General features: G+C 35.6%; 1 protein-coding gene across 5 annotated transcripts in view; it reads left to right on the plus strand.

Moving 5' to 3' along the window:
* The first annotated feature begins 700 nt into the window (after positions 1-700).
* Positions 701-24,721, plus strand: part of Nol4 (nucleolar protein 4) — a 310,075-nt gene continuing 286,054 nt past the window's right edge. For 4 of the 5 annotated variants that reach the window (XM_076836804.2, XM_076836803.2, XM_076836805.2 and 1 more), the window contains exon 1: positions 701-964. In XM_076836804.2, the coding sequence (XP_076692919.1) occupies positions 701-964 (264 nt within the window). Of the gene's footprint in view, positions 965-20,975; positions 20,985-24,721 lie in introns of all 5 variants that reach the window. The other variant, XM_076836802.2, reaches the window with a different exon arrangement.

Genomic DNA, 24,721 nt, shown 5'->3' on the forward strand with positions numbered 1-24,721 from the left:
CCGTAAAACAGGATTTGATAGGCTTACAAACATGACAGGTAAGAACTTTCTCTCTTTCTAGTCTCTTAACGACTGTCGCAGAGGAGGCCGAATCAGAGCAGGACCCAGGAGGAAGGAGAGCCCAGGGACCCGTGTGCCCTTCGGGGCTCCCGGGCTCGGCCCGGTAACTGCTATCGGGAGAGGCGCAGCCCTGGTTCCTGGACCACAGACCAGCCACTGGGGAAGCTTCTGGGGCGCGCGAGGGTAGGGCGGTGTTGCGCTCCACCTGCCCTGCCCGGGACGCAACGCTGGGGCGAGGCGTCGAGGGACGAACCCAAATCAATATTGAGATTTTTAATAAACCAAGGAATGGGATTTTAATTATTCAAAACCCAGCTTCTCTGGACCAGATGCTGTTGGGATGGTCCTGGTCACACAATATTAAAGAGACCGATCACTAAGAGGACGAGAAGAGTGTCTGAGACATCCCTTGCAATTACGAATAAACCAGACTTGGTAGCATGGGGCATTGATTGCTGGTGCCCAACCGGACCCTCCTCCCCTCTCCCGGTTCCTCCCCCACCCCACACGAGGCAGGCTCCCGCGGCGGCCGGGACCTCACGTCCCCGCATCGTGGCCAGGGCTGCATTTTTCATGAGCCCGGGGTGAACAGGTGCGAAGTGCGCTGGGAGCATCCGGCCGACGGCCGGGCACCGGGAACATGGAGAGCGAGCGCGACATGTATCGCCAGTTCCAGGACTGGTGCCTTAGGACTTACGGGGACTCAGGGAAGACCAAGACGGTGACCCGTAAAAAATACGAGCGGATCGTCCAGCTCCTCAACGGCTCCGAGTCGAGCTCCACGGACAACGCCAAATTTAAATTCTGGGTCAAATCGAAGGGCTTCCAGCTGGGCCAGCCGGATGAGGTCCGCGGGGGAGGCGGCGGCGCCAAGCAAGTGCTCTACGTGCCGGTCAAGACCACGGTGAGTGACTCGCCTTCCTCTGTTATTTGTCTGCCCAAGCAGCCCGGCGGGGAGGGAGGAGAGAGGGGGGAGAGAGGGGGAGCCGTGAGCCACTGTTGGCTCGTGTGCCCCCACCTTCCCCAACCCCCTCCCCAAGTCGTCCCCACTCGCATTAGCCAGGCGCGATTTCCCCACCGACAAGTCTTTGTGGTCCTTTATTTTAAAGCGGCAGCACACCTCCAGAGCGGTCCATCCTCCCCGCCTCCCGGCTCCAGGACCCGCTGCCGCGGCTTCCTTCCCCGGGTCGGGCGGCGTCCTGCGTCCTTGGGCTGGGCCATTGTCCCACATCCTTAGCTAGGAGCCTGGCACTTGTCCCACCGCCGCTACCGCGCCTAGAGGCCAGGCTGGAACCCCAGCATCACGCTCTGATAACAGACGATTCTGATCGATAGTCTACAGTGTCTCCTCATTGGCACAAAGCCTGAAGGTGGTGGTAGCGGTGGATGTGAGGTTTTCCCCAGGACCACTGTCAGGTTTTATTGTTAGACCGCTGCCTGGGAGTCCCGGGGCAGTCCGAACGCCGGGATCACTGCCGGAGATCGTGGCCAGGACTGTTTAGATTATAGATAAGGTCCTAGAGATTCCTCCTCCCCCACCCCCGTTCCCTTCTTCACTTGCCCGTTGCACAAATAAAGCCACAGCTAGAGGATGAACAACAAAGAGAGATGGGTTTGGGCGCGATCAAATGGTGTATTTATTCGTCGTTCTTGGGTGGCTCTAGTCTCCAGGCTACAAAGCTCTAGCCAGGGCGCTGTGGGGTACTGGCAGTGAGAGTCAGTACATCTCAGCTTCACACGCAGATCTGCCTATGGGGCTGGGGAGCGGCAGCAGTGTGGATCTCCTTTGCAAGAAGATGGGAACTGTGGGCTACAAGTAGGACTGCAGATCAGATGCATAAGACCTTTCTGCCTCATGCTACGGTGGGTACTCGCCTGGAGTAAGGGTGGGGGAGGCTACCTGGCACCCTTTGTATTTTTGCCTCTTTGGGATTTCTTGAGCTTTTGCTCCCCCCTCCCCTCACTGGCAACTGTTTCCTCGTGCAGTATTCCTGGAGGATGCTAAAAAGGAGGTGACTTGAAGGCTTCCCTATCTCTAAGGGAGGTATATGAACTTGGAAATAATGTGCATGGAAAGCTTTTTAAAGCATTATTTGGTGGACCCTTTCAGGTTTGGAAAACAGTTTGTGGTTGCCTGAGATTAATTAGGAATTGTTGATTTGAGGATGTGTATTTCTTTTGGAATTTATGCGGAAAATGGGAAATGAAAATAAAGGTGAAACAAACACATAAAAGTTGTTGTTTTTAAAAATGTAATATTGTTGGAAGATTTCAGGGAGGTAGATTTACAGGTATAGTCTTATTTGACCACGTGTGACACTGCTAAAGACAATGGTCAGATTATTGTTTTGCTTTACTAAATGATGAGGACTAGATTGGCATGAATTAGTACTGAGATTTATTTATATCTGCATGAGCCAGAAGCCTGTGATTTTTTTTTGTATTAGAAATAACGTTAAGAAATCTATTAAATCATTTATTGTTAGACCAAGTAAATTAGAATTCTAGATGAATGGATAAAATAATTTTTAAAGATGTGTTTACTTAAAATACTATTTAATATCATATCAGCTTTAAGGAAACATTGGTAGCTGGGAAGTTTGTTTTTCATTCTTTTTGTTAAACTTGAGTCCCACTGTTTAGCTGTCTGGTTAGCTTGACTTATGCATTAGTCAAATGAGTTGTATAGATTTGGCTACATTCATTATATGTGTTAACATATATGTGCTTTTAAAATATTGATTAAAAATTGTAAATAACAAATTCCATAATGGTTTTAGAGGCACTAATATAATCATCTATGTCTGTTATTCAAGCCAGCGTTCCCATTCTCTAATACCCATGTGTCAGTCAAAAATTAATGCAGAGTTGTAAAAAACATATATATTGTTAAGACGTCTACTATAGAATGACAACTTCGGGGTAATAATAAAGGAACACGTGTTTCTCTTTCCAATAAAGATTCCATATATTTAACAGAGAAAGTGTAATCTGTCGGGTGATATTCTTAGATAATGATTTCCATGTAGTATTTATGAGCTCTGATTTTCATTCAAGCCTGTTTGGAAATGTCGAGGAGGTTTTTTTTTTTTTTAATTCATGAACTCTTCTATTGCTCTTTATGAAAATTTTCTGCTCCTGACATAGAATTACAGGCTCCACCTTCTCTGAGAGACAGCCAATCATCATTTCAATGAGTTAAAAAATAAATAAATGATCCCTTTTATCCTGTTCCCACATCTCAAATTATTTCTCTCTTAAAAACATGTTGATTTTTCTTTATTATAGCAGGAGTACAATCACCAACACAAAATATATTTTTTCTTTTAATTCAAAGTCATGTATTGTTTGAAATGAAATGTTGTGCTTGAATGGTATTTTCGAGTAAGAATCATCCTAAGCTCCTTGAGGTTCGAGGGTTCCTAGCTGGCTTGCTGTCAGTGAGAGATGTTTTGCTCCTGATGTTGCGGTAATGCATTGCTGCTGATAATTAGACATTATTACTACTGCAAAAAAAGGCAAGAGAAAGGGGAGAGGACAGGCCCAGGATAATTAACTACTTTAGTTTAATGAAAGAAAGGGAGACAGATAGCAACTGGGAGGTTATACAAAACAGAGTAGACATCCCACATGGACATATAGAATTGCAATAAGACTCTCAGTCTCCTAGTTAAGGAGACTTGGTTCTACTTCTTATTTTCCCCAAATAACAGCTGTAGCTTTGCAAACACTCCTGCCCCTAAACCTTAAATTTAACTGATGATAAAATTGAGCAAGTGACAACTGATTTGAAAATTGTCCACTACTGGAAAAGATAAATATGCCTTTTAATATTTGTCCTGGCCGTGTCTGAAGCTGAAGGGACCTATCTGTCACTGATGTTTAGATTGCTCTGTGGCTGAGGAGATACCATTTGGTCACCAAGCAACACCATGCTGCAGCTCAGCCATTTTAGGTCTGGAGTGGGACCTGCACTCGTGTGGGCAGATGCAGTTTGTTGAGCATCCCATCTGTTTCTTTCCATACTACCGCTATTACAAACACACACACACACACACACACATTCATTAAGAGTGTCAGAAACTTAGAAGAATGAATTGATGAATAACTTAAAACAGTTCTGAAAAAGATACAGCAAATGTCTGATACTGATTATAACAAACTTTCAGAGATAATTTTAAATAAGCATAATTGTGGTTACTCTATTTTACTCCTTGATAGTTCTAGTTGAGTTTGCTTTTAGAAACTTTTGATTCTGATTGTTGTTTTGCTTTTCTGGCAACAGTTAGTTGAAAGGTCATATTTACAACCTAAACTACCAAAACATTTGATACACCATTTGATTTATGAATGATGAACTTAAAATAACCAGAAAATACCTTAATCCTTTCTGTTAATAGTATGACTAATGCATTATCATGTGCTTTGAATAAACCCCTTGTTTTGAATTAAACATTAAGAAATATGGCAAGCTCATGTTTTTATTTGTCTTTCAGTCTTAACAAAATATAAACATTGAAACCGTGTAGTCAAATAACTGGAGTAATATTTTTCTTGACCTATATTTGTAGCAATAGACACTAATATCTAAATTTTGCCTCTCATATATTTTTTTATTTATTTCACAATGAAACATAAAATTAATTTTCATCCAGAAAGGAATATGCATTATCTTTAGCTGTGTCATTTTAAAATGATGATTTATTCAGTTCTGCAATCTGTAGCCCCAGAGTTCATATTGTTCTTGCTGTGCATACTACTAATTGATTACTGTACAGTGATTAGAATGAATATTCATGGACTGGTTGGTTTATAAACAGTTACTGTTTTTGTTAGTTTTCTGACTATGGTTTGGGTTATGAATCCTTTAATGTACATCCGAGTACCTTGATGAGGAATTATACATTTCTGCCTCTTCTAACTTCATGCCACAGGCTCACTTTTCATATATTAGACCTTGATGTGGAGTTTGCTACAGAAATCAGACATGAAGAACTGTGCCATCAATCCCTTGTGGCACTTTGTGTCTATAACACAGGGAAAATCATAATAGTGAAGATGAAAACATGTTTTTGCTAATCATCTTCCATAGTGGGCATTGCTGCTGAAAGCCAACACATTGTTCTCTTCTTTTAAGTCCTGTGAGAAATACTATAGCATAAGTTTGGGGGATCAAACATCCCAAGAATGAATGCCAACAATGTAGCTTACCACCTGACTTTAGTGGTTCCTTATGGGGTTGTTAAGAGGAACAAATCATCTAAGTTCCTTCATTTCTGTGACAAGTTTCTCACACAGTACCTATGTACACTCTCAGGGACAACTTTCCATTCCTAGAGGCCAATCTGGCATGAGTATTAAGGAGCAAGAGATTTCTAACACTAACTCCCATGAACATAAGGAGGAAGTTAGACCCTGTTAGTATGTGAAGGTTGACCCATACTTATTTCCTAGAAAAATAATTCTTGACTTTTCCCTTGCTTCTTCCTTGTCTTAGTAGTAACCATGGAGTTGCGGGGCAGGATTCAGCCTGCATCTGTTTGCTTTTGTAATCTTCCTGGGGCGGCTGGGATTCTACTCTTCAAGACTTTCCTCTGTAGACTCACTGCATGGAATGGAGAAAAATGAGTAAGGAAAGATAGACAGCCCAGCAAATTTTTCAAGATTTGAAAAAATGTTTATGTGAAGAGCATAAAGAATTTTTCCTAATACCTGTTATATTCGATTAAACTTATTATTGCCTAACTAGAAAAGCTGAAAGTGAATCTAGTATGTTTTAAGTTACATTCATTTTCAGAATCTTTGGGTAACAAGATAAAATAAACTTGGGCTGGGGATGTAGCTCCCTGGTAGAATGCTTACCAGCCATGCATGAGACCCTGGGTTCAGCCTCTAATACTGAAAAGAAACATCAAAACAAACTTAATGAAAATACAAATGGCAAGAAACATGACCTCATGGGCAGGGTTTATATTTTATAGCAAGATTTAAATCCTGGCTTTGACGAATTGGAGCTGTGAGCAAGGGATTGTTTCTTAGGTAAATATGGAATTTCATCTTGGTAAAATATCACTAATAATACTTTCCTAAACAATTTTTGCATAAGGTTTAATAATATGTAATATGTATAAAATATGAACTAATATCTATATGGAAGTCCATATGTATGTATGTCCATAAGTACAAAATGTGTCATGAATAGCATATACCTGGCACATAGTAAATGCTGAAAAAACAGAAGTTGTTTTAAGTATTATTGGAAAAATAAGGACATCATGATGTGATTATAATTAGATGTTATGAACTCAAAATCACGTGGCAACATGGAGTTACAATGCAAGGTACATGTGTATGTATGTACATATCTATTATTCAGATATTTATTCTCACTACTTCATTTATGGAGAATACAAATGATTGACTTTATAAAAGTGATTTTATCCTTATTATTTTAAATATCCAAGAGAAATGGAAAGAAGAGTTAAAATGTCATGCCAGATCTTCCATCCATCTACAACTACCTTCAGCTAATTATGAACATCATTCTAGTTATCTTTCTAAAAATATAAACCAAGAAGAGATTAGACATAATGATTGATAGTTACATATGGACAAGCAGAAATCATTTCTCAAGATTGGAATGATAATCATTTGCTAATTTCAGTAAGAGGAATAAAGTATATTGTCAGGATGTAACAAAAAAGAAATTATTAAAAAATAAAATTTAATAGAGGAGAATAAGAAAAACTGAGGTTGAATTATATTTTTTAACTGCTTTTCTGTTTTATATATTATTGTCAACTTTCTCCAGTGATACAGGAGGAACAAGCATATTTTCACTTCCTCCGCCAATCCTTTTTACTTAGCTCCTGATTTATATCACATTGCATTTTATTATAATTATTATGTTTATACTGAAATTATATTGTTAAGATTTTTATGTTTATGTTAAAGTATATAATTTGGTTCTCACCATTGTATTTTTCTTTGCTCACACCTAAAAGTTTATCACTTGTTCTTCTACCTGATTTTCTTTATTCCTTCAATTTGATCAGCTCTAATTTCTGATCAACATGTTTTTCTTAAAGATCTTCTTTGAGGTTTATATGCAATTGAGAATATTTGTCCTTTGCTTATATACTTGAAGATCAACTTAACCAGTGATGAATTCTTTTTCCTTCAAATTTAATAATTTGGCCATGACTATTTGAATTCTTTGTCTCACTCTGTGTCCCTCCTGGGTAACTGCACCTATGACCATGGCTTCAGCCATGACTGAGGTTGGGTGCCTTAATATGAATCCTGAGAAGTCCAGATTGACATTTTGGATTTTCTACTAGCTATTTCTACCAAGATATTCCAATGTACCTCAAACAAAATATATTAATAGATTTTTTTTTAATCTCTCCCTACGTCCATCCTAGACCTTTTTAAATTTCCTTTCTCTGTGTTTGGCAACACAATTTGCTTACTCTTAGAAGCCAAAAATCTATGTGGCATGGTCAATTTTTCCATCTTCCTCCCTCCTTATCTGTGCTTGGTGGAATACTGTGTTATTCTACCAACTTAATATCTCTCAAAGCCAGGCAATTCTTATCTGACCTGACCTTACCTTACCTTACTATACCATACCATACCATACCATACCAATTGCCAGTTGCTCAATGGTTTTACTCAAAACTATTTTGAAGAAAGGAATTTAATCTTCAGTACATGACATAATGAGTGTTGGTGCCCAGTATTAAGGGAATAAATAAACATTGCTCCCTGGTCTGACACTACACAACAGGATATTCTTATTTATCACATACAACTACTTCATTTACCACCACATAAGATCTTTAAAATTTCTATATCTATATTTATGTCTCTCTATTTGTTCATACATCCATCCACCCATCTGTTTTTAATTATGGTAAAAGAAACATAAAATTTATAATCTTAATCATTTTTAATTGTGCAGTTCAAAATTGTTATATATATATATATTTTTGTGTGTGACATAGGTCTCCAGAACTTTTTCATATCTCCAGAACTTTTTCATATCTCCAGAATTTTTTCATCTTGCAAAATTAAAACTCTATATCCATTAAACACGTTTTCCTTTCCCTCTCCCTCCCTGCCCTGGAAATCACCATTCAGCTTCATACAGTCTTTGTCTTTTTGTAACTGACTCATTTTACTTAGCATACATCCTGAAGGTTCATCCATCTTGCAATGCGACAGGATTTCCTTCCTTTTTAAAGGCTGACTAATATTCTGTTGCAGGAATAAGCTGCATTTTTTCTCTCTCTTCCTCTGCTGATGGACATTTGTGTTGCTGTCACTCCTTGGCCATTGTGAATAGTGCTGCTATGAACACAATGTGCAAATCTCTCTTCAAGACCCAACTTTCAAATTTGTTTGATATATATCTAGTAATGAGATTGCTGGATCAACATACTGTTTTTCATGGGCCATTTTGAGGTCTTAGCAACAGGGTAGACTAATGGGCATCTTTAAGGCTAAAAAAATGATCACTTTCTCTTCTAGAGTTCTTCAGTGAGCATACATTGTTTTTAGGCAGTTGCAAATATTGGATGTAATGAAATTAATATTATATTAATGCCTTAAATGAATCAAGTTCTTATTATAGTTTAGTTATTGGGCTAATCTCTTTAAACAAAATGTTACCTTTAATCTTTACAATACTCTTATGGTATTAACACTTTTATATGTGAAAGTTGTGGCTTAAATTAAGATGAATTTCTAAGAACATCACACTACTTGAGATAACAGTTCATTTCCATTGGATCCACAGTCCTTGCTTTAAGTCACTCATCTCTAAATTCTTAATATAAGAATTTTAAGAACTGCTAAAGAAGTGAAAATTCTTGCAATATTATAAAGTACATGTATATACCACTGTACCAATATTGAATATTATAAAATATATTAAAATACAAATACATAAAATTGAGATTTAAATATATAAATAAACACAAGGTTTTTTTTTACTTTTTTTTTATTTTACTAGATCATCCTTTATACTTTCTGGGATGTGCTTATACTGATTTGTGCGAGTATCAATCATTCTAATCCATGGTACACAGCTGCCTCATAGCAGAACATTGTGGTTAAGATATTACATTTCAGATAAGATATTTCCTCTTGCCTTATAGGTGGTGGCTCTGTAATGAACTATCACTATATTAATATGATGCTGTAAGCATGCAGATCCATGGCATCCATGAAACAATTATGCACATTTGATGTCTGTGCTGGGGAGAGATGATTTCAACCAAGGCATGTTTAGGGGCTAGTGCACAATGTAGAAGAGCCAAAGTACAGGGTACAGTGGAGTTAAGATTGGATTAGCAGGCTGGAGTGAAATTAGGGGGTGCCTCTAGGGCAAAGTTAGAATTTAGATTCCATTTTGTGAGAAATGGCAGCTATCAAATATGTTTGAGCAGGGATGTAATAATTTAGGTAGTATTTTGGGTAGGGACCAGATGTCTATCAAGTGCTTTTGAGTGTGTACAGTATAAATCAAACAAGAAAAGAGCAAAAGTTAAGTAATTTCTTTAATTCAGTATATTGTGTGAAATAGTATATAAGTATTGGAATCAGATTATCAAGCTTTAAATCAATGTAATTCAATAGCTTTATGTTGCCAAGTAATTGAATAATGTTATACAAACTTCTGACTTTATTAATTTCAATAAAATATTAAAATAGGATTCTGTGAAACTTAAGAAAAACAGATTTAAAGGCACTTGAAAGGAATGTGGGTCAAACCTTCTTATAATCAACAGGTTTTTAATGTTTTTTTAAATTTGAAAATAATTGTTGCCCTCTTCCGTAGTTGTTATTACATCTCTAACTACAAAGACTTCCCGTTGGAGAAATTCTTCTAAAAACCCAAATGGAGAAATCTGAATATATTACTAATTAAAACACAGACCTTTGCAAAGAAAAATAAAAGTTTTCAACTATTTCTTAAAGCATGGAGTTTATATTTTAAGGCTGTATTCTAAATCTTATCCCAAGTTGGTGTGTGCTTGTACTTCTTTGATTTTATACCCATGTGCCTCTGTGGACCAGTATGGATCCCAGTGGTTCTTAAATTTTTGTTGATTTGTGGTTGGCAGAATTCTAAAGTGATTGACAAATGGCCTTCATTTTGGTATAATCCTCTCCTTTTGGAATGTCAGTGGAACCTGTGACTATGAAGAATTTACATTCTCATGAATCATGCCGTAAAGTACCAGTGACTTTAAGAAATCATGTTAGTCTTTAAAAAAAAAGCAGGAACTTTTTCCAAGACTGGTAGCAATAGAAGTCAGATTGATTCAAAGTCTGAAATGTATTCAGTGGAAAGGAAGTTCTCTCTTGCTGAGTTAGAGGAGAACATGTGGTTAAAAGTTGAAAGAACTGACCTTTTTCCATATCTTGGCTATTTTGAATAGTGCTATAATAAATATGAGAGTAGGGCTATCTCTATAACACTCTGATTTCATCTCCTTTGGCTGTATACCTAGTAGTGGGGTTCCTGGGTCATATGGTAGTTCCATTGCTAATCTATTGAGAAACCTCCATACTGTCCATCATAAGGGCTATACTAATTTACATTTCCACCCACAGTAAGAGTTCCCTTTCCTCAACATCTTCAGTACTCCTTTTGCCTTTGATAGCAACCATTCTTGGTGGAGTGAGGTGATTGCTCATTGTAGTTTTGATTTGCATTTCCCAAATGATTAGTGATGTTGAGTTTTTTTTTTTTTTTAATACTTGTTGGCCACATGCATGTCCTCTTTTGAGAAATGTTTATTCAGGTCTCCTGCCCATTTTAAAAGTTAGGTTATTTTCTTGCTGTTGAGTTGTTTGAATTCCTTATATATTTTGAATATTCATTCCTTTTTAGTTATGTAGTTGTGGATACTTTCTCAGATTCTGTAGATTGTCTACTTTGTTGATTCCTTTTCTGTGCAGAAGTTTCTTAGTTTGATGGAAAATCCCATTAGTCTATTTTTGTTTTTGTTGTTTGTGCTTTTGCAGTCATATTCAACAAAAATCATTATTCAGACTAATGTCACAGAACTTTTCCTCTATTTCCTTCTGGTAGCCTCAAAGTTTCAGGTCTTGCATTTAAATCTTTAATTCATTTTGAGTTAATTTTTGTATATTTTGAGATAAAGAAAATGTGGTATACTTGCACAATGGAATACTATTCAACCACAACAAAGAGTTAAATCCTGTAAATTATGACAACATGCATAGACTTAGAGGACATTATGTTAAGTAAAATAAGCTAAGCACAGAAAGACAGATACTACCTGATCTCACTCATTTGTGAAATCCAAATAAAAAGCCAATTTCATAGAAATAGAGAGTAGAATGGTGTTGTTGGAGGTGAGCAGGTAATATGGAGTTGAATTAAATTCAACAAGAGCTTTTGTACAACATAGTGAGTGACTATAGTTAATGACAATAGAGTGTATTATTGAAAAATTGAAAAATAATAAGATGTTAAGTGTTCTCACCACAAAAATGGTAACCATGTGAAGTAATGCATTGGCTAATTAGCTAGATTTAATGATTCTACTATGCATATGTACTCCAGAGTATCATGTTGTACATGAGAAATACATACCATTTTATCTGCCTTTTAGAAAAAGGGCTGAAATACAGCTGCTTAACGCTAACAGCATAGTTGGCCAACAGCTAACAAAACACTGGGAACCTTAGTCCTACAACCACAAATGAATGAAGTCAAGCTGGGAGGTGAATCTTCCCATGGTAGAGTTTCCAAGTGCGAATAGCTGACTGATACCTTGATTTCAGCTTTGTGAGAAGCCAAGCAGAAGACCCAGTTAAAATGTGCTGGGCTTCTGACTCCCAGACACTGTGATAATGTTTGGGAAATTTTAAACTGATCAATTTGAGGTACTTTCTTACCCAGTGAAAGATAATTAGACAGAGTCCTTCCATGTGAATTATTCCAAAGCATTGGTGAAATTAAAACAAATCAAGTTTTATAAAGTTTTATTTGACCAGGATTATTTGTGTTTTAAGATCCAGACAGGAATAATTTAAATATATATTTCCCCTCTTAATATCTGATTGCCTCCTTGTTTATGGTTTTTGATAAGATGATCCATAATTTAATAAAATATATAATTCATGACAGATTATTTAAGATATTTAGTGACTCCCACTAAGTATATTTGTGTGTGTGCATACATATGTACTCAAATATTTATGTATCTTTGATTTTTCTTAATGTTTTTAATTAAAATTTTTTTCATTAAATGACATCTACAAAATAAAATGTAAGGTGGCTTACTATTTTAGCTTTTTCACAGTAGTATGGAGACAAAGTGCATATGCCAAAACAAATTGTTATTAACATAATTAATTTACATAAAGTAGTTTCAAAAACTTAATCCACAGAAGAAAATACAACAGTTACTCTCATGGTTACAAAAATAACATTTACTCTCATTTATTAGAAACAACTATAATTCTATAGTTTATTTTTAAATATTTTAATATAATGTGCATTTTGAAGAAGATCTGACTAGCATTTGGGGAAGAAAATAAATAAAATAACAGTAATTTACAGGCCTTTTTCTTTTGTTAAGTTATTTGATGGAGATGGAAAATAGCTCCCCCTCTCTGTGTTGAGTTTATTTTGATTTTTCTCCTTTTTCTCTGAGGTTTATTCAATAGGCTCTTATGTCCCACTCTTCCTAATTTTAATCAAGTGTTCATTTGTGGTTGTTATTCTCACAGTTACAGATTTTTCAAGTGTTTTGGAGCCGTTAGGAAACTGGAAGGTTGAGAAATGATTCAGAGTTTAAGTTCAGGAAGTTAGAAACTTAATTCTACTAGAAAGAAACAATCTGTCTTATAGGCAGAGATGTGGCTTTTGTTGTTGTTGTTAGTAGTAGTTATTTTTCTTTCTCATTTTAGTAGTCTTGAGAAAATATTATTTGCATATTGGATTTCATCAGTATTATAAGGTAGTAGTCATTGGAATAAGATGATGCAGTGTCTTTTGGAGTGTTATTATTTTGGTGGGGTGCTTGACAGAAGTTGGGGATCCCTGTAAGCCTGAGGTGAGCCACGTGCAGCCTTTTTCTTGGTTCTCACTGGACCTAACTACAGTTGCCAGATGGCTAGAGGGTTTTAGGGGTTTAATATAGGGACATGGGGCAATGCTAAGTGGCCCATATGGGGATCTGCTGCCTTGCTTGGTCATATTAGTGCCATGCTCTACTCAATTGACCTAATTAGATGTGATTTTCAAATCTAATATCAAAGATTTGTTTGAATATCAGATGTGGGTCACTGTTCTCTTAGCAGTCTCCACTTACATGTCTACTTGTATTTATCTGAGGTCAAGAAAAAAATTTTGCTATGTTCGTTATAGGTCATTTTTCTCTATAAAAGCTACATTATAAAATAATTAATTTGATTGGTCTCCCTAATTTGGAATATGTTAATTTAGAATTAGCAGTAATTTGAACAAGGATAAGGTGGCATTTACAACTAAAGGAAGATTTATCTACAAATTTATAATTAATAAGTTAACAAAGGGGACATGATTATATACTAAGAAAAATAAACTTTTTCTCAAACTGCCTCTGTCTTCATGTAAAAAATTGATATACCTATTCAATTATAACTCTCTACTTAATAAAGTAGGTGTTATGGATAAATATCCCTTAGCTAATTTGCATTCTGTTAACAATATATAGAACACACACAGTAATAATAATGTATCTTAGACTTTTCAAATAAGGACAATAATGTCACCTTATAAAATTTTAACTTTAAAATCAACACAGTTAATTAAATTGTACAGTAATATCCAAAGTCATTTTAAGGTGACAGAATGGCTTCAAAAGTATAAAGCTAGACTTTAACCTACTTGACATATTACAAAACCTCTCTGACTAGAGCTTCGCTAGTGAATTAACTAAAACTCCCTTTTCCTCTATACAACAGATTGACTAATTCCCAGGACACGGACAGACTCACTCAAAGTAGTCTACTTTGTAGTTATTTGTAGTATTATTTCTTTGGGCACATAGACATAACATGGTTCTATTTTCCCACATTCTTTTTTTGCTACTTTTACTTATTATAGTTACTTGATTTAAATGTTTCATAAACTGATGATTAATAAGTTCAGAAACTTAAATTCAATGTAATATAAAAATTCAAAATCAATGTGTCTTGCTAAATGCAACTCTGAAAATAGTAAAAAAAAAAAAAAAACCAAAACAAAACAAAATGAAACTCAGAAGATTTTTGCACTACCTAGATTGCTTTACAAGCAATGACTGACTTCTCATTCTACTTTATTATAATTGAAACTAGAAATCACAGACAATTTATTGTGGGTTGCTTATATTCCAGAAATGCCCATCCTTGGAGCCATACTTGAAGAAACTTAAGATCTTTATCCCATCACAAAATTTCAGCAATTAATTATACATAACTATACACTAAGTAGAAAGTTATCATTGTGACTGAACAATGTCACAATGAATATCATCTATTAACAGGGAAAGAATGTGATCATCAGTGGTGTTTGGTCAGTCATGGGTGTATGAGTTAAGGAGACAGATATTGAATGTGCCTGCAAAGTAATATAGTGTCATGATGACAGAGTTTGGTGTTTCCTGAAGCATTATCCCTGCTTTAAAGGGAAATTTACCCTCTGCAGAAGCCTGATATCATAATGTAATCGCTTGCTATTATTTTATCATCTTTAAATCTATATTTAACAAGCTCTTTTTATTATTTGGGTTACTAAATACTTGGAACCTCTTGGAAAAAGAGGATGCACTGATGAACTGTTCCTAACGGTGGGACTATCTGATAGTTATATTCCTCCGTGTAAATTCAGTGATCTTAGGTTTTATACTACTTCAATCTGTTGTGAGTTTTGGTTGTGTTCAGAATCTCTGTTTGGTAACTCATACACATTGATAAGGTCTCCAGAACATTACCAGAAGGCTTTTAAGAAGGAGAAGGGTAACAGATGCTAGGAAGGGAACTGAATAGAGTCCACTGTAACCTGATTGCATGAAATTCTTTCTCGTGTTCAAGCATTCTTTCTTGGTTTCTGATTCCTTCACTGTCCTGATCGATGTCTTCCTGGATGTATTGTTTTCTAAAATCAGGTATCTAGTATAATTTTGGGACTTCTAAGAATGGTTTACTATAACTCCCAGTTCTGCTCTTTTGATTTAAAGTTATTATCATTAACATCTCTCAATGTTGCTACCTAGTCTTGATAATTATTTTGATGGCTTCAGAAATAATCAAGTATCTGTAATATAACTTTCTTTACCACTTGCATAAGATTATATTTGCTTCCTGTTTTAAGCCTCTCTTTCTGCTGAATTATGGTAATTACTTTTTTCATTTAATATGTGTATGTTAGAATCGATTTTTTGAAAACTGAAAGGCTTTGCATAAATTTTCCTAGACTCCAAGCAATTTTTTAGATGTTCCTGTCATGTAGCTCAGGTATCTAATATTTTAATGTGTGTATAAGTCACTTAGGGATATTGAACAATCTGGATCACAATGGACTTCATGATTCTATGTTTCTATAAAATTATCATGTGGATTTCCATGGCTGGCCAAGATGGAGTAAGGTCACTACAAACCGTCTCTTTTACTGCTTACACTAAAAACTCTGGAAAGAATATAAAACAAAACTCCCTGAGTTTTATGAAAAAGTAAATAAGAGCATGAAGGATGGACATGGAAATCAAGTACTGCAAAAACACAGTACAGAGATGAGTTTCTTTTTCCTACCCCTATTATCTCCTAGGTTTGATCCACGGGTTGTCTTAGTCATGAACTACTCCATGAATACAGATAATACATTTTTCTGAGGAATCCTTCCTTGTGTCAAGTGGATTGGAAGAGGGCTGCCTAAAGAATAGGTGGGGGGAAATCACTGTTTCTTTTAACTTTTTTTCCTACTATTTTCACTAATAGTCTATCATGAGCTCAACCCCCGTGCCTGAGCTTCAAGCTTCTGTGGTCATGGCATTGCCAGCATATAGGGACCTAAAAATCAGTGTGGAAAATTATTTGGCCACAGGGATAGGAAAAAGAAAGACTAAAGGAGTATATATGATTCCATTATTACTACTTCTTCTTTTTTTTTTTTTCAACATTTTCTTGACGATGAGCTCAGTCCCATGGAATTTGTACAACAGTGCAGAAAGCTAAGATACTAAGAGGAGCTGAGGTTTCAGGCCAGAGAAATGGAAAAAGGAGGGGATACTGGGAACCAGAGAGTATAAGGGAAATTTCAGTGAGAAAATCCCCTAAATCTTTGTATAAACTGAATTCATTGTCAAACTTTGGGTTCACAGAACCTACTCAAAGAATTATAGTAAAGTCTTTGAGAACTGAACTGTGATATAAATGGCTGTAAAAGTTCTAGATGAACCACTAAACTATACATATGCAGAATTAAACCAGATGGTTACAGCAGAATCTGAAAACTGAGCTGACAGTGGAATCACAACTGAAAAGGCAAGGCAGAACTTGTGCTGTGAATCTAATGGAATTTATTGCATGTTATCAAAACAGAACCATTTTTCCAGGAAACAGTGTTACAATATAATATTAAAAATGTTCAGGATACAACCTAAAATTATTTGGCACATTAGCCACAACAACAACAACAAAAAACCCAAAAGCAAACAAATAAGCAAAAAACAATGTAAACAGGACGAAGTTTTGTCTGTCTGTTTGTTTTGGTATTGAGGATTGGACCAAGGGGCACTTCACCACTGAGCTGCATCCCCAGTCTTGTTTTACTTTTTACCTCCCCCCCCGCCAGTTTTGTACGGGGCCTCACTGAGTTTCTGAGGATCTTGCAAAGTTGCTGAGGTTGCTCTTGAACTTGCAATCCCTGCCTCAGTCTCCTGAGTAGCTAGGATTACAGGCACTGGACCTGGCTGAACAAATTCTGAAGAGGAAAACATCAACATATGCCAACCTTGAGTTGAGCCAGATATTGGAATAATGAAGGATTTTAAAGCAGCTATTATAACCATGCTTCATGCAGGAAATGCAAACCCTCTTGAAGTGAATGAAAAGGTTGACATTCTCAGCAGAGAAACTATAAAAAAGAATCAGATGCAAATATCTGAACTGAAAAGTACCATAAATCTTAAAAATTCACTGAGTTGGTTCAAGAGTAAAGTGGAGATAGAAGATGAAAGTGGCAGTATACCTTAAGATAGATCAATAAAAATATCCTATCTTCAAAATAGAAAAAAAAATTAAAAATATGCACAGTTTCAGAGCTATATGGGATTATTTCAAAGGGTCTAACATTTGTGCCACTAGAATCGTAGAAGGAGAGAAGAAAGGAATTGATACAGAAAAAAAAAAAGAAAGGAAAATAATGGTTGAAAGTTTCTCAAATTTGTTGGTAGAACAATTCAAGATGCTTAGTGAAAGATGAGCAAGATTAACTCAAATAAAATTATTCTCAAATACATTATAATGAAAGGGCAGATAGACAGCAACTAGGGGAAAAGGATGTATTATACGTAGACAAACAGTAATTGAAAGTACTGCAAACATCTCATCAGATATCATGGAATGCACAAAACAATGATTCAGTTTTTTTAATGTTACAGAAAGAAAGAAAAAAGTCGCATATTCAAAGAAGAAGTTCTTTAGGAAAGAAAATGATGTAAAGTTATTTTCAGGTGAAGAAAAACTGTGAATTATTGTAAGCAAACTTACTCTAAAATAAATGCTAAAGGAAATTTTTCAGAATGAAGGAAAATAATACTAGAAGGGTATTTGGAACTTTAGTATTGTTGGAAGAACTGCAGAAGTTATAAATAGGCTGTTTTAACCTTTGAACTTTTCAACGTGTGTGTGAAATTGGAATATAAAAAATATAGAATTGTCTGGTATGGTTTTCAATCTATGAAGATATGATATGTATGACTATATGTAACATGCAAGGAATTTTCTCTGACAACAAAGGACTTAAGCTACAAATTAAAAGAGAAAGTATCTGAAAATTCCCCAAGTATTTAAAAAATAAACAACATCCTTTCAAATAATCCATGGGTAATAGACTTGGAGGAGAATTTATAGCAGTAAACACACTACAAAAGATGAAATGTCTCAAATCAGTAATCTAAACTTCTACATAAGAAACAACAACGAGAGAGAGAGAGAGAGAGAGAGAGAGAGAGAGAGAGAGAGAGCACGCGCGCGTAGGTAAAGCCCAAAGAAAGCAGGAACTTCATTTTAGTTAATTCTTAGTAATTTCTGTAAATCTGAGATAACCTTTTGCCTGGGACTCTTCAGTTTGAGAATAGTCCATATAGAGTCATAACCTTGGAGTAGAAAGGAATTAGATTTTGGCTGTGTGTTATGGTGTTGGTGTTTGCTTATAAACATATTTCCTCAGATATTTGCTCCTATCCTGTAGATTGCTAGTGTTACTTGTGAACATAGGGAATATGCAAGTTTGGGATTCTATTAGATATTATTGTTTTTTCTTGATATCATGAGATGGATTCACTTGCTCTTATGGGAGGTTATGAGGTTGTGTCACATAAATATGCATTAATATTAGGTTATCTGTTTTACAGCTCACATGCAACATTGGGTGCAGAAAAATTTAATAGACATGCCACCCCTGGCTACACTTGAAGTTTCAGGAAGTCCTCCAATTATCTGGGTTTAGATTCTTAGAGTTTTTAGAGTTATAGTTTGGGGAGGTATAGAGAGCAGTGCTACTTCTCCAGAACTAAAGAATATGTAGGTTCTATTTTCTTCCTTTCCTGTCTCTTTATTCATTTAACAAGAGAATTGTTATCTCATTGGAAATGTGGAAACTCTTACTTCATCAGCATTCATTCAGTATTATTATTTAAGGCTGAACATTATGTGATTTCTCCAGGTTTTATGTTTCTAAAGCTTAGAAGCTTAGACTCATGCAACTCCAAGTAAAGTTTTGAAACTTAACACCCGATTTGTACTTAAAAAAAAAAAAAATGTGTTCCTATAACAGTCTTTCCCAGAACAGCGATGAAGGAGTGCCCTTAGATCCCAATTAGGAGAAAGGACCAGGACACACATAAAAATGTGAATGGATAAATTAGTTAACACTTCAAATTTCTCCCAACCTGCATACAATAAGAACAGTAAATAATGTCTACTTTGCATAGTTACTGTGAAGAATGAATCAATACATGTCATGCATGTATTTCTGACAACTGGTCATTATTCATTATTGCTATCTCTTATACAATTTGTATAAACACATAAATTCTAAAGTATCATCTATGTCTGAAGAGAATGGAAAGATGTCTTCTGGGTTTATTCAGTGATCTATTAAATGATCAGAACAATAATGTACTTGAAGAGAGGCTTGGACCCAGGACACTAGGGGAGACTATAACTGGCTAAAGGCAGGATAGGGACTTCCTTGTACCATGTTACTAATGATAACATTTTACAAAGTCATTCATTCTTTTTTTTTTTTCTTGTGGAGAAGGGTTGTCAAGGAAATTGAACTCAGGGACACTAGACCACTTAGCCACATTCCCAGTCCTATTTTGTACTTTTTATTTAGAGACAGGGTCTCACTGAATTGCTTAGTGCCTCACTTCTGCCGAACTCACAATCCTCCTGCCTTAGCCACTAAAGCCGCTGGAATTATAGGTGTGGGCCACCATGCCTGGTTTACAAAGCTATCCAATCTTTATCCCACCCATTATCTAAGACATATTTTGACTAAAACACATTTTTAATTTATTTCATGCCAGTGGAATGATTTGTTGCCTTACTTTTACAATATATCATATTCAAAATTACAAAATTCCAGAAATTAGAGAATCTCAGAATAAATTATATAAGACAAATACAATAGAATTTTTATTTTCAAGATTGCCTTGGGGACCATTGTATTAAACAACACATAATGCAGACCTCAAGAACTAATCATGAGCTGAGATTATTTGCAATAAAGGGTCTGTAGCTTTCTCTCTTTTTAAATATTTTAATTATTTTTATTTTTATTGGTCTTTTCAGCTTATACATAACAATAGGATTTATTTTGACCTATTATAAAGGCATGATATATAATTTGTTCTAATCCTGTCCCCAGTAATTCCCCTTTTTCTGCCCTCCTCCCTCTCCCTGTTTCCTTCTTTCTACTCTACTGATCTTTCTGTCTACATGTCTAGTATGGGGTACAGACTTACCTTTCTATCACAGAGTTCATACATAACAATCAGGTTATAAGTGGTATATGTAATTGTGGTAATAGGACATTTGTATGCACATATTGAGTTTTGTTAATAATTATTTTAGAGACAGATAGTATTTTTAATTAGCACTCTGCAGGTGGCATCAGATGAGATAGGATATGATGAGAGAAAGAATGTACTTACTATGCTGCGTTGGCAGGACTCAACATATTACATACCTTTCCCCCCTCTTTTTTAACAAAGATATTTACTTTTATCATGCAATACAAGGCCAAAAGTAGGTGGTGTAGGCATAATGTAGTGAAGTCTCTGGGTCATAAGGAACCTTGGCTTCTTTGATTTTCCTGTTTACCATCTTTGATAGACAGCTTCCATCCTTAAGGTCACCTGTCGGCACTATTCTAATTCTGGTGTCCATACTGCTCCTAGATAGAAAGCACTGCGTGTATGTGTGTGTGTGTGTGTGTGTGTGTGTGTGTGTAAGGGAGAGAGGAAAGAGAGACTGACTGTTCCAACTTTCCAATCCCTCTTTTAAAATTGTAATTTCTGTTGAGATCATTGTAGATTCACCTGCAGTTGTAATAAACATTACAGAGAGACTCCCCTTGTATACTTTGCCTAATATTTTACAAAACTGTAATATCACAGCCAGGAGCAGTATATTGAGATAACTCACCAATCTTATTTAACTTTCTCCAGTTGTGATTGTACCTCTATGCATGTGTAGGTATGTGCTTATGTTTTAAATTCTGTACAGTTTCACTGGAGTGGGGGGTCACATGTCCATCAGCACACTGAAGATACAGCATAGTTCCAATACCACAAGGATTCCTCAATATGCCTTTTATAACCATGCCCAACTCCCTCTCCTGTCCTCTATATCCCTCCATGACCCCATCCCTAACCCCTGATTTACACCACATTCCTAAAATTTTTAATTTAACAATGGACTCGTACAGCATTAGACCTATTAGGATTGTTTTTTTTTCCCTTAGCATAATTTGTGAAGATTTATCCAAGTTGTTGTTTGTTTCTTTTTATTGCTGGTGGTTTTCTATAGTATGACTGTATCACCATTTGTTTCATCATTAATCTGAGGAAGGATATCTGCTCTGATTTGGATTTTGTGCTTTTACACATGAAGCTGCTGTAAATATTCTTGTACAGGTTTTTTATGTGAACATAAGCTTTTATTTCTCTGGGGTAAATGCCCAAGAGTGCAGTTGCTGTGTTGCAGGTAATTGTGTGTTTAGTTTGCTAAACTGCCAAGCAGTTTTCCAGAGCATCTGCACCATTCTACTTACCTCCCAGCTATATGTACATGATACATTTGGCCTGTACTATCACTTTTTTAAACTACTGGTAATAATGATTTATACCAATGACAGCATCAGCAAAGTCACACTTTGTCTTTATGAACAATTATTCAGTTGGTGTTTGGGGATAGCTGTCACACAAATATGACTATACCAGTATCATTTAAATATTTTTTTTCAGATAGTTTTTATTTTGGAGCACTCCTAGCTATTTACCGAGTCCATTTATTCCAACATCACTATTACTTAACAGGCTTTATTTCACTTCCTTTGGAAAATTTTGGAATAGTGCTCTCCTCTTGCCACAGTTTGGATGTGACTGTCCCTCAAAGGCCTACGTAATAAATAAAAGCTTGTTTTACAGCCTGTGCACTATTGGGAAGTTGTGGAACCTTTAAGGGGTGCAGGAAACCTGGAAATCTTGGATTGTTGGTGGTGTACCCTTGAAGGGAATTGTGGGACTGCAGTCTCTTCCTTTTCTGTTTTTTGTTTGTTTGTTTGTTTGTTTGTTTGTTTCCTGACCATGAATCGAACATCTTTGCTTTGCTGTATGCTCCTGCCCTGATGTGCTGCCACAACAACAGGGCCAACTCGTCATAGTCTGAAACCTCTACAACTATGAGCCAAAATAGACTTCTTCTATTTAGAAGTTGATCACCTCAGGTTTTGCTACAATGACAGAAAGCTGAGTGATACACTTCTATAATCAAGATTAGAAAATTTGAAAGGTATATATACCCAGAGAGAGGGGTATATTTATAAAATGGAAACTATAAGACAGGCACAGTGGTGCATGTCTAGAATCCCAGCAACTCGGGAGACTGAGCAAGGAGGATCACAACTTTGAGGTCAGCCTGAACAACTTTGCAAGAACCTCAGAAACTTAGTAAGACCTTGTCTCAAAATAAAAAGTAAAAAGAAATGGGGATTTAGTTCATGATAGAACACTTCTGGGTTTAATCCCCAGTATCACAAATAAACAAACAAACAACAAAAAAACAAAAACAGAACAAAACAAAACACTGGAAAGTATAATAAACACAAATATTTTCTATGTTAATGTTTATAAACAATGAAATGAAGGTTTTCATTTTTAATTCTAGGATAAAGATTCTACTCAAGGGAAAAAGATAGATTTCAGTAAATTATGTAAACATGTACTTTATTATTTAGTAAAAAAATATCAAGTTGTTGGACTAAATGGAATATTGACAAAATTTTTCCTTCAACATAAGTATTTTAACAACATCAAAATTCACCTTATTCATCTCTGTATGCCGAGGTCCCTGTGTGGTATATAACTCAGATCAAGGGCTTAGTAAATAATTAAATAATGAAATGTTAGCAAAAATGGAATTTTGAGTTATTTTATCTTTAGGTCAATACAAATTGAAATCAACTTTGTTGGTTCAAAATATTACAATTTTTTATATGTCTCAGGACAAACACAATTTGAGGAGATTGTTTTACTTAACATTTTTAATGGTCAAACAAACCTAAAATAAACAAATATTTTTATTGATAATAAAACGTATTTACACAAATTCAGAAAATAAGAAAATTTCCCACATGCAATAAACAAAGATATCAATGAGAAGAGAGGTAGTTTGCTTCTTGACTCAAACATTAGTAATAGAATATTAGTTTTCTCACAGTAACTGAATATAAAATTTTTACTGATGATACTGATATGTTATAGATTGAAATAGAAAATTTATGAGTATTTTAAAAATATCATTCTGGCCTTGGAGAAACTTTCAAAATTACAAGTGCCTCTTATATAAATAAGAACAACCATGTCAAATTGTGGAAGTCAGAAATGTACTGGATATGGCCCAATGTTTATTTGTTGGGCCTAGAAATAGAATCGTAAAAGATATTTTGACAAAAATGAAATAGCATTTTATATCTAATGGAGAAAGGATGCTGAGAAAAGTATCCAATAATGAGGATTTATTTGTGTACTTCACATAAAAATTAAATTGTCAGCATGAATGAACTCACTGATTAAGCTAAGACATTTGGTCTAGGGGTTCTACATGGAAAGAGCTGTTCCATAAGGAAAGAGGAACTTTTTTTTATTTCATGGACTAGTAAATTCAAAATAAATTAAACACAAGGCCAAAGCAAATTTGCCAGATTCTTATTGTGCAATGTAAGTATATAAGAGCATTAAAAATACACTGTCATCTATTACACCAATGTCTAATAAAATCATAATTTAACAACAGCAACAGGAAGTAGGAAGGATTAATCTTAGAGTCAAGAACAGCTTTTCAAATTGAATAAATTTAACATAATGAAAAATTCATTTTTCCCTTGATTTTTAGTACTTTTTTTTTTTTTTCCCCCCAGAGAGTGAGAATGACATCATAGACTGACACCAGTACGGGGACAACACCATCTCTCTGTGATGTACCTTCTGTTAGCTTTGTTCTAAGGGTATGTTTGTTGTAGAATCAAAGTCAATGAAGTGCTGTCACATCAACATGACTTGTGGTCTACTTTATAAAACAGTAAGAAACAGTGAAACAAAGGGAAGTTTCTAATGAACTCTTCCTCCCAGTGATGTTATTTCTTTCCCTCTCTGATGAAAAGTAACACATTCATTTCCCTGTCAACTCTTATTTTGCTTACTGTGGTGATGAGACTCTGTAGATAGTGCCAGGGGCTGGAAAACTACAGCATAATTACCAGGCTGAAAACTGAAGAAAAAAAAAAAACATGGAAATTCTATAAAAGAAATGGTAAATATATACTATTTTCCCCAACTTAAGATGTGTTTGCTCTTATTATTGGTATCATTATATGAATAGTCAGGAAAGAACTGACGGCAGCCATCATTACACTGTGAATTTCAGCAAGTTTCCCCTTATCCCTCCAAATTCTATCATTTGGTGTGATATAATAATTTAGATGTACAACTAAGTAAACTTCAGTGCTTTTTTAATTGTAGGATGACACCTCCTCGAATTAACTTATATGAGTATTTTTTCTTACCTTGTGCGGTAATAAAGAGTATTCCAGGACATTTAAGTCCTTTGTTTTCCAACTCCAACATTGAGCTATACCATAAAT

The sequence above is a fragment of the Callospermophilus lateralis genome, chromosome 17 (assembly GCF_048772815.1).
Source record: "Callospermophilus lateralis isolate mCalLat2 chromosome 17, mCalLat2.hap1, whole genome shotgun sequence".
NCBI classification, from domain to species: domain Eukaryota; kingdom Metazoa; phylum Chordata; class Mammalia; order Rodentia; family Sciuridae; genus Callospermophilus; species Callospermophilus lateralis.